The 12,500-nt window shown below is 45.7% G+C and overlaps 1 protein-coding gene across 1 annotated transcript in view; it reads right to left on the bottom strand.

The window, feature by feature from the left end:
• Positions 1 to 12,500, bottom strand: part of LOC134088147 (microphthalmia-associated transcription factor-like) — a 53,025-nt gene that overhangs the window by 14,990 nt on the left and 25,535 nt on the right. The window contains exon 2 of the mRNA XM_062542077.1: positions 12,114 to 12,432. Coding sequence (XP_062398061.1) covers positions 12,114 to 12,432 — 319 coding nt within the window. The remainder of the gene's footprint in view (positions 1 to 12,113; positions 12,433 to 12,500) is intronic.

Below are 12,500 nucleotides of genomic sequence, written 5' to 3'. Positions count from 1 at the left end.
AGAGCAGTAATGTGAACCCCATGCTACTGTCCTCTGGCTAGCTTAGAGCAGTAATGTGAACCCCATGCTACTGTCCTCTGGCTAGCTTAGAGCAGTAATGTAAATCCCATGCTACTGTCCTCTGGCTAGCTTATTGCAGAGCAGTAATGTGAACCCCATGCTACTGTCCTCTGGCTAGCTTAGAGCAGTAATGTGAACCCCATGCTACTGTCCTCAGGCCAGAGCATCGAGGGGAAGCTACAGTACAAAGGGCTTCAGTTCAGCACTCAATTACATCTCTGGATGACGAGATATTCAAACTAAGCCCATGGGACCTGTCAGACTAATTCAAATGGGTACCATTCTAGTGGCACTTTTGACACTCCTACTTCAGAATTCTACTGTTTGCTCCCACAATACTCCCTCCAGGACCCCCTGATAAAGATCCTGAGTTTGTAATTCCAACAACATGCTGTTTACAGTACTACAGACTTAAGGTCCTGGAAATGTGGTTAGTTGAGGAAAAAGTCTTGTCTGTTGATGATGAAAGTCTAAGTGAATAATGTAGTCAGCAGTACAGCCACACTCTGGTGCACCCATATAGCAGGTGTGCTGTATCTGACTCAGTACCTCTGCTGCACCCATATAGCAGGTGAGCTGTATAACTCAGTACCTCTGGTGCACCCGTATAGAAGGTGAGCTGTATCTAACTCAGTACCTCTGGTGCACCCATATAGCAGGTGTGCTGTATCTGACTCAGTACCTCTGCTGCACCCATATAGCAGGTGTGCTGTATCTGACTCAGTACCTCTGCTGCACCCATATAGCAGGTGTGCTGTATAACTCAGTACCTCCGGTGCACCCATATAGCAGGTGTGCTGTATCTAACTCAGTACCTCTGGTGCACCCATATAGCAGGTGTGCTGTATCTGACTCAGTACCTCTGCTGCACCCATATAGCAGGTGTGCTGTATCTGACTCAGTACCTCTGCTGCACCCATATAGCAGGTGTGCTGTATAACTCAGTACCTCTGCTGCACCCATATAGCAGGTGTGCTGTATCTAACTCAGTACCTCTGGTGCACCCATATAGCAGGTGTGCTGTATAAGCAGGTGTGCTGTATATGTCTAGAGCAGGTGAGCTGTATCTGGCAGTAACTAGAGCAGGTGAGCTGTATCTGGCAGTAACTAGAGCAGGTGAGCTGTATAACTCAGTAACTAGGGCAGGTGAGCTGTATCTGGCAGTAACTAGAGCAGCAGGTGAGCTGTATAACTCAGTAACTCAGTACCTCTGCACTGACTGGGAAAGATTCCAGATGTCTTGTGAAAAATGAATACAGCAGCATATTGATTTTTCACAGAGCAAACACATGCAAAACGAACATAGGTGGTTACATAATGCCATAAATACAATGAAATATCAAAGATCCTGAACAAGATAGTCACTAGATTTTCTCTGTAAATGTCACATTAATAAGGCATGTGAAAAACTGTAGAGAGATGCAACGTCAAAACTATGTACAATTGATAACTCCTGACTATTAGCACCCAAACCATGATCCCAATGAGAAACGAGCTTTGCTTGTCCTGACTGGAGAGAGTGAAGCCGCAGTTGGCATAAGAGGAAGTGGGCGCAGTTGGCATGAGACAGGAAGTGGGCGCTGGGGATTTCCCCGAGTAGCTCATCTGCGCCAACACTACTGCATGCTGGGTAACACTACTGCATGCTGGGTAGTGGGTCATCTGCTTCCATCAACACTACTGCATGCTGGGTAGTGGATCATCTGATCCAACACTACTGCATGCTGGGTAACACTACTGCATGCTGGGTAGTGGGTCATCTGCTTCCATCAACACTACTGCATGCTGGGTAGTGGGTCATCTGCTCCAACACTACTGCATGCTGGATAGTGGCAAACCTGGAGTTTATTACAGAAGACTGTTAAAGCTGCCGTTGGCAAGCCTTCAAAATTCCGAGTCTAAAATCAGAAAATTCAAACTGATACAACTTTCAGGTCCCTCTCCCAACCTCTCCAAGCTCCAAACTGCCCCCCCTCCCCCTCCCCCTCTTTAGACGAGGTTGTTTACGTGAGCAGCAGAGTAGCAGCGTGCACAAGCTGTGACTGACAGGTAGCGATTCCTCCCCCCTAACGTGATTGCTTAAACAAAATAGGGAGCACTCGGTTTTTGCAAGCACGATTACAGGCTTTAGAGGGAGCTGGGGTTACACTTTAACAGTAACACTATAAGAGCAGAACAAATATGGATATGCAGTAGGAAATATATAGATGTGTACAGTATGTTCTGAGGTGCCCCCTAGGCCATATATCAGGAATAAGGCACATCCATATTTGTTCTGCTCTTATATGATAGGCCATATATCAGGAATAAGGCACATATATGTGATATATATGATAGGCCATATATCAGGAATAAGGAACATATGTGATATATATGATAGGCCATATCAGGAATAAGGCACATATATGTGATATATATGATAGGCCATATATCAGGAATAAGGAACATATGTGATATATATGATAGGCCATATCAGGAATAAGGCACATATATGTGATATATATATGATAGGCCATATATCAGGAATAAGGCACATATATGTGATATATATGATAGGCCATACAGTATATCAGGAATATACAAAAGGTTACTCTGACTGATTCTGGACTTTGACGCAATTGGATAACACTACAACCAAAAATGAAAGTTGTAGCACTGTCGTCATCAGTTTCGGTTGCCCACTGCTTTTTTGGTTAGCACAGATCCTGAGGTAAAAGTAACGTGTATCATTGCTCGTGGCCAGAGTATCTTGCAGACACAATACAAATTGAGCTCTGGATTTCCAGGGTAGCATACAGTACAGTATACAAAAGGCACTAAATGTGCAATATGCACTAAACAATATGCACATCTACTTTTTCTTGCACATGTACATGAAAAGCTTGCACAAACACCATTTGTGTCTTGTATATTGATGTAAAATGCACACACACACACATGCAAGAAAATGTAGTGTGTGTGTTCAAGCAGGGCACTACTGTAGCTCACTAGCCTCTCTTGCGCTCACAGCACCCAGGGCACTACTGTAGCCCACTAGCCTTTCTTGCACTCACACCAGGGCACTACTGTAGCTCACTAGCCTCTCTTGCACTCACAGCACCCAGGGCACTACTGTAGCTCACTAGCCTCTCTTGCACTCACAGCACCCAGGGCACTACTGTAGCTCACTAGCCTCTCTTGCACTCACAGCACCCAGGGCACTACTGTAGCTCACTAGCCTCTCTTGCACTCACAGCACCCAGGGCACTACTGTAGCTCACTAGCCTCTCTTGCACGCACAGCACCCAGGGCACTACTGTAGCTCACTAGCCTCTCGTGCACTCACAGCACCCAGGACACTACTGTAGCTCACTAGCCTCTCTTGCGCTCACAGCACCCAGGGCACTACTGTAGCTCACTAGCCTCTCTTGCGCTCACAGCACCCAGGACACTACTGTAGCTCACTAGCCTCTCTTGCGCTCACAGCACCCAGGGCACTACTGTAGCTCACTAGCCTCTCTTGCACTCACAGCACCCAGGGCACTACTGTAGCCCACTAGCCTTTCTTGCACTCACAGCACCCAGGGCACTACTGTAGCTCACTAGCCTCTCTTGCACTCACAGCACCCAGGACACTACTGTAGCTCACTAGCCTCTCTTGCGCTCACAGCACCCAGGACACTACTGTAGCTCACTAGCCTCTCTTGCCCTCACAGCACCCAGGGCACTACTGTAGCTCACTAGCTCACTAGCCTCTCTTGCACTCACAGCACCCAGGGAACTACTGTAGCTCACTAGCCTCTCTTGCGCTCACAGCACCCAGGGCACTACTGTAGCTCACTAGCCTCTCTTGCACTCACAGCACCCAGGGCACTACTGTAGCTCACTAGCCTCTCGTGCACTCACAGCACCCAGGGCACTACTGTAGCTCACTAGCTCACTAGCCTCTCTTGCACTCACAGCACCCAGGGCACTACTGTAGCTCACTAGCCTCTCGTGCACTCACAGCACCCAGGGCACTACTGTAGCTCACTAGCCTCTCTTGCACTCACAGTACCCAGGGCACTAGCTCACTAGCTCACTAGCCTCTCGTGCACTCACAGCACCCAGGGCACTACTGTAGCTCACTAGCTCACTAGCCTCTCTTGCACTCACAGCACCCAGGGCACTACTGTAGCTCACTAGCCTCTCTTGCACGCACAGCACCCAGGGCACTACTGTAGCTCACTAGCCTCTCTTGCGCTCACAGCACCCAGGACACTACTGTAGCTCACTAGACTCTCTTGCGCTCACAGCACCCAGGGCACTACTGTAGCTCACTAGCCTCTCTTGCACTCACAGTACCCAGGGCACTAGCTCACTAGCTCACTAGCCTCTCGTGCACTCACAGCACCCAGGGCACTACTGTAGCTCACTAGCTCACTAGCCTCTCGTGGCCTCACAGCACCCAGGGCACTACTGTAGCTCACTAGCCTCTCTTGCGCTCACAGCACCCAGGACACTACTGTAGCTCACTAGCCTCTCTTGCGCTCACAGCACCCAGGGCACTACTGTAGCTCACTAGCCTCTCTTGCGCTCACAGCACCCAGGACACTACTGTAGCTCACTAGACTCTCTTGCGCTCACAGCACCCAGGGCACTACTGTAGCTCACTAGCCTCTCTTGCACTCACAGCACCCAGGGCACTACTGTAGCTCACTAGCCTCTCTTGCACACACAAGTCAATGACATTTCTGGTGGAGTGGCACACCCATCACACTGACAGCCCCCCCCCCCCCCCCCCAAACACACACACCACCACCACCCCATCACCCTGACAGCCCCCCCACCCCCCTCTGAGGGGGAGACAACAAAGACGGATCTCTCTTGTGATCGCGCTCCGCGGCAGAAGCATGCTCTCCTCAGATGTTCGCTACGCCTCTGGGCGCTACGCCTCTGGGCGCTGATGCATTAGCAGGAATCCGACCCTCCCAACCACTCACCACTGAAAGGCTGACTTTGTTTGTGTTGGGAAAAAACGGATTGTGGGCCTTGCATGAAAGAGGCTTGCAGTGGAAACTAATGTCAATATTTGCTGCATCAATAAAAGATATGAACTGAAGTCCCTGGCACCCTTATCTCTGGGGGGAGAGCCTCCTCAACAGGCCCACTGTCCTCCACAACAGTCTCTCCGCATAAGATCAAATTATACTCAAAACAGCAAACCTAACTGCCTTATATTCATATGAAAACATTACTGTCTTATACTCATACCAAAACAGCAAACATTACTGTCTTACAGTATACTAATACCAAAACATTACTGTCTTATATTCATATCAAAACATTACTGTCTTATATTCATATCAAAACAGCAAACATTACCGTCTTATATTCATATCAAAACAGCAAACATTACTGACACGGGTGTAGTATACAGTAGATGATGAGTGTATAGATGATGAGGGATCCTACAGGACACGGTGTAGTATACAGTAGATGAAGAGGAATCCTACAGGACACGGGTGTAGTATAGATGAGATCCTACAGGACACGGGTGTAGTATAGATGAGGAGTATACTGTATATGTGGGATCCTACAGGACACGGTGTAGTATACAGTAGATGATGAGGGATCCTACAGGACACGGGTGTAGTATAGATGAGATCCTACAGGACACGGGTGTAGTATAGATGAGGAGTATAGATGAGATCCTACAGGACACGGGTGTAGTATAGATGAGGAGTATAGATGAGATCATACAGGACACGGGTGTAGTATAGATGAGGAGTATAGATGAGATCCTACAGGACACGGGTGTAGTATAGATGAGATCCAACATGACACGGGTGTAGTATAGATGAGGAGTATAGATGAGATCCTACAGGACACGGGTGTAGTATAGATGAGGAGTATAGATGAGATCCTACAGGACACGGGTGTAGTATAGATGAGGAGTATACTGTATATGTGGGATCCTACAGGACACGGGTGTAGTATAGATGAGGAGTATACTGTATATGTGGGATCCTACAGGACACGGGTGTAGTATAGATGAGATCCTACAGGACACGGGTGTAGTATAGATGAGCAGTATAGATGAGATCCTACAGGACACTGGTGTAGTATAGATGAGGAGTATAGATGAGATCCTACAGGACACGGGTGTAGTATACTGTAGATGATGAGTATAAATGATGAGGCACCCTACAGGACACTGGTGTAGTATAGATGATGAAGATGATGTTACCTGTTTGCTATTGTTTGCTATTTGCTGTGTGTTGACATCATGAAAAGCCAACAAGCACACACACACACACACAATCTGTGTGTTGAAATAATAAATATGTGCCTTTCACATTTTATACTTTACAAGTGAAAGTGTGTATTTTCAAATTGTGTGCACATTTCCTCTCTGTGACAGAGCTAGTTGTAATCACTGTATGGCAGATGTAGAAGTTATGCATGTTTCTGCACACACTCAGAAAAAGCCAAGCCAACACATTCTCCCTGGCCAGCTGAAACAATGAGGCCTTTGTTTGATTTCCTTAAAAACATGAACTCTGGCACATTGTCCAGCCATGCAGAGCTCACTCTCACCCCACACACACATGTGGCATCCTCAGGTGCTGGGCTTGTTTGGATGAGTAGAAAACTGATACACTACTTAAACAAATGGTGATAAAAACAAAACACAAACCTTTCACCCTTATCTCTAAAGAGCATCCACATTAAACAGACTTGCAAATGCTCGACACACTGCGGAAAGTCCCGTTAACTTGTCAAAAAGGCCCGAGTGCTGTATGTCAAAAGCAGAATCACAGGCAGCTGACTTCAATCTGTTTGTTTTCTGTGTGGCGGGCCTGACAGGTAACCTTTGAGAGTTAGTGTTGGCCACTCACTGGCCGTCTGGCCCTGCTGCCATCAGCTGTGGGGCCGCCCTGTTCGCTCTCATTGTTCTTTCTTTAGAAATGTCAGTAATTGGCGAGAATCCCTCGCTAAAGCTAATAACAATGTCCAAGTCTCAGGATATGATCCTTCATTCATTTCAAAGAAGTGCGCTTTTTTTCCCTCCTTTTTTTCTGCAATGTGCTGTGGAATGAGCGCAGGCTGCTAATTAGCTGCATTCCTGGCTGCATTAGCGTGCAGCGTGTGCTAACACTGTGCTCGCCTTTGTCCAGATCCCTAAACTGATCCCGTACTTATTTCTCAAGGGGTCAGAGGTCAGTTGGCTAATTAAGGGACCAATCAGTCTTTAGACAAACTCATCTGAACTTAATGTTTTCACTTCTGAGGTCCAGCGTCCCTGCCTGGTACCCCTAAGCTAAGGGTGCGTAGCTTTGTGGGGGCTGCTAATCTAGAGGGCTGACCCTGCCACACAGCACTGGGCAGGAACTAACTGGCCATTTATTCTGCTCATCCAGTCAATGAGAAATACCCATAAGCTCCTCCCGGGCAAAAAGGAAAAAAAAACAGAAGTACAGAAAGACTTGTCCCGCTTGTCATCTCTCGTTCTATGCTAAGAGCGTTAAAGGCAATAAGCTGTGTTTGTGTTCCACGAGAGCTGCTATTGTTTCAGCTAACGTATGTTTTTTTTAGCGCTCAGCACCCAGGCCTAGCCATATCTACAGCAAGGCGTCTGATAAGCTGCCATATCTACAGCAAGGCCTCTGATAAGCTGCCATATCTACAGCAAGGCGTCTGATAAGCTCTGAAGCGGAAAAAAATCCTTTGGCCCTGAAACAAATAAGTAGCCCCATTGTTTTAAGTTGTCTCTGTAGTTGACATTCGTCCAGCCCTTCAACACAGGCATCTGATAAACACAAAGCACTCACCAGAGGACTTCTAACTCTGAACTAACCCCCCCCCCCCCCATGTTGCCACTTGACCACTTCAATTATAGCGACTCGATCATATTATACAATCACATCATTTCGATACAGCAAATGGCAATCACAAGGGTCACAATGATGAGAGGGTTTTCTATTGTCTTTTTCACATAGAACATATATAATATACATAGAATATGCAATAATATAATATAATATAATAAACTATGTTATTGCTGCAAATGGTGACAAATATCCAGACAAGTAGCACATAACAGACACATGAACACACCTGCAGAAATGACTGCAATGATCAGGAATTACTGCGATGATCAACTTTGTGGTATGCTTGAAGAAATAAATAAATCTCATAAGCAGACAAAATGTACACTAGCTCTAGTTTTAGTTGATACAAACCCCAAAACAATATCAGATGCATGACAAGAGACATGACAACCAAATCAACAAAATTCCATTTGGAGATGCTTCTGAATTCACATTTTCCATTCTAAATGAACAAAGCCCTGTTTACAATACTTATTTAGCCCTGTTTACAATACTTATTTATCCCTGTTTACACTCTCATTCTAAATGAACAATACTTATTTAGATCTGTTTATGCTCTCAATCTGAACAATACTTATTTAGCCCTGTTTACGCTCGCATTCTAAATGAACAATACTTATTTAGCCCTGTTTACAATACTTATTCAGCCCTGTTTACAATACTTATTTAGCCCTGTTTACACTCTCATTCGAACATTTCCAACAGAAATAGTTGCACCGAGAAAACGTTCGAAAGCAACGCTTTCGATGATTCCGAACAGTCCAAGAAAAAGCCAATAGTGCTTTCAAGAGGTCCCTCTGAAGAGGAGTTCGGAGCTCATTCAGACTGTGCTAAATGCCACCTGTTCATAACTGTCCCAATATGTCACCGGCAATCTGGATGAAAAGAAGTGAACCGGCCGAGCTTACCAGAGAGGATGTGCGGGATGGGCCCTCAGATGCACGGCTGATTTGGGGAGTAATTATCCCAGTGTGTGTGGAGGACCAGCTCTGGCTGATTTGGGGAGTAATTATCCCAGTGTGTGTGGAGGACCAGCTCTGGGTCTCCTCTTCCCCCCCCCACGGCCCCCCCCGGCCGGCCAGCCCAGAGCCAGAGCCATGAGAAGAGGTGCATGTAGCTGAGCAAATAGGATTACAGACGCTAAACCCAAACGGCTGGAGCACAGCATGCAGTAAAGAGGAATTCTCTGGGAAACATAATCCCTATGTGCATATTTAACACACTTCACTCTCTCCCCCGACCCCCACTCTCTCTCTCTCTCTCTCTCTCGCACACACACACCTCCTCCATCTTTCTCTTGTCTTTCCTCAAGCACACATATCACAACACAGCCGTGTCCTGCAGACTTGCACATATCCACAATTAAGGGCACTGCCCGTACTGCTCACATCCATATCCAGAACCCATCCATACCCATACCCATATAATCCACCCATATCCATATAATCCACCCATACCCATATAATCCACCAATATCCATACCCATACCCATATAATCCACCCATACCCACCCATACCCATATAATCCACCCATATCCATACCCATACCCATATAATCCACCCATATCCATACCCATATAATCCACCCATACCCATACCCATATAATCCACCCATATCCATATCCATACCCATATAATCCACCCATACCCATATAATCCACCCATATCCATATCCATACCCATATAATCCACCCATATCCATACCCATACCCATATAATACACCCATACCCATATAATCCACCCATACCCATACCCATATAATCCACCCATATCCATACCCATACCCATATAATCCACCCATACCCATATAATCCACCCATACCCATATAATGTAATAATCCATCCATACCCATATAATCCACCCATATCCATACCCATATAATCCACCCATACCCATACCCATATAATCCACCCATACCCATATAATGTAATAATCCATCCATACCCATATAATCCACCCATATCCATACCCATATAATCCACCCATACCCATACCCATATAATCCACCCATACCCATACCCATACCCATATAATCCACCCATACCCATATAATGTAATAATCCATCCATACCCATATAATCCACCCATATCCATACCCATATAATCCACCCATACCCATACCCATATAATCCACCCATATCCATACCCATATAATCCACCCATACCCATATAATCCACCCATATCCATACCCATATAATCCACCCATACCCATATAATCCATCCATATCCATATAATCCATCCATATCCATACCCATATAATCCACCCATACCCATATAATCCACCCATACCCATATAATCCATCCATACCCATATAATCCACCCATATCCATACCCATACCCATATAATCCACCCATACCCACCCATACTCATATAATCCACCCATATCCATACCCATATAATCCACCCATACCCACCCATACCCATATAATCCACCCATATCCATACCCATACCCATATACTCCACCCATATCCATACCCATACCCATATAATCCACCCATACCCATCCATACCCATATAATCCACCCATATCCATACCCATACCCATATAATCCACCCATACCCACCCATACCCATATAATCCACCCATATCCATACCCATACCCATATAATCCACCCATACCCATCCATACCCATATAATCCACCCATATCCATACCCATACCCATATAATCCACCCATACCCATATAATCCATCCATACCCATATAATCCATCCATATCCATACCCATATAATCCACCCATACCCATATAATCCACCCATATCCATATCCATACCCATATAATCCATCCATACCCATATAATCCACCCATATCCATACCCATATAATTCACCCATACCCATATAATCCACCCATATCCATACCCATATAATCCATCCATGCCCATATAATCCACCCATATCCATACCCATATAATCCACCCATACCCATATACAGTGAGGAGCACATGTATTTGATACCATGCTAAAACAGGAATATAAAATCATCATTTGACAATTGATCTTAATGCCTTAATTTAAAAAATGAGTAAAAATCAAACCGCCAAGGACACCAATTTTCTTTGTGATTGAAGAATGTATCGTAAATAGATAAATGTTTTCCTTAAATGCTAGGGGAAGGAAGTATTTGACCCCCTATGTAACCCTATGGGAATTTAACACATAGGGTTAACATAGGGGCAGGCAGATTTTTATTTTTAAAGACCAGCTATTTCATGGATCTAGGATATTATGCATCCCGATAAATTTCCCTTGGCCTTTGGAATTAAAATAGCCCCACATCATCACATACCCTTGACCATAGCTAGAGATTGGCATGGTGCTTTTTCCAGTAGGCCTATTAGCCTGTTTGATTTGCATTGAGCTCAATGAGCATCAAACAGGCTAATAGGCCTACTGCAAAAAGCACCATGCCAATCTCTCGCTATGGTGAAAGGTATGTAATGACGTGGGGCTATTTTAATTCCAACGGCCAAGGGAACTTTATCAGGATGCATAATAACCTGAATCCATGAAATAGCTGGCCTTAAAAAATAAAAATCTGCCTGCCCCAATGTTAACCCTATGTGTTAAATTCCCATAGGGTTACATTGGGGGTCAAATACTTCCTTCCCCCTAGCATTTAGGAAGAACATTTATTTATTTACGAAACATTCTTCATTCACAAAGAAAATTGGGGTAGTTAGCGGTTTTATTTTTACTCAATTTTTGAATTAAGACATTAAGATCAATTGTCAAATGATGATTTTATATTCCTCTTTTTAGTCAACTTTAGCATGGTATCAAATACATGTTCTCCTCACTGTAATCCATCCATTCCCATATAATCCACCCATACCCATATAATCCACCCATATCCATACCCATATAATCCATCCATACCCATATAATCCACCCATATCCATACCCATATAATCCATCCATACCCATATAATCCACCCATATCCATTCCCATATAATCCACCCATACCCATATAATCCGTCCATACCCATATAATCCACCCATACCCATATAATCCACCCATACCCATATAATCCACTAATACCCATACCCATATAATCCACCCATACCCATACATACCCGTATAATCCATCCATCCAGAACCCACCCACACCCATAACACACAGCCCTTGGCCTTCACCCACTCGGTGTGTCCAGTCAGTGTGTGTGTGTGTGTGTGTGTGTGTGTGTTTACCTTCAGCACCTCCATGGGCACCTGGGCAGAGGAGGGCAGGCCGGGTGAGGCCGTCACATTGATGGCGGGCGTCTGTCCTGCGTTGTGCAGGCGGGCGTAGGGCGAGGAGGAGGAGGAGGAGGAGGAGGAGGAGGCGCAGGAGGAGGAGGAGGCCTGGCGGCGCTGCTGCTGGTGGTGGTGCTGGTGGTGTTGGTGCTCCCTCCGCTCCTGCTCCTGGAGCTGCTCCCTCATCAGCTGCTGCCGCAGGAGGATGCGCGACGTCACGCTCGACACACCCAGCGGGGGCTTGGACGAGCCATGCTGCTCACACGGACTACTGCTGCACACACACACACACACACACACACACACACACACACACACACACACACACACACACACACACAC

This window comes from Sardina pilchardus, chromosome 7 (genome assembly GCF_963854185.1).
Source record: "Sardina pilchardus chromosome 7, fSarPil1.1, whole genome shotgun sequence".
Lineage (NCBI taxonomy): Eukaryota > Metazoa > Chordata > Actinopteri > Clupeiformes > Clupeidae > Sardina > Sardina pilchardus.
The sequence above is the reverse complement of the archived record's forward strand: the minus strand, read 5'-3'. Positions and strand labels throughout refer to the sequence as shown.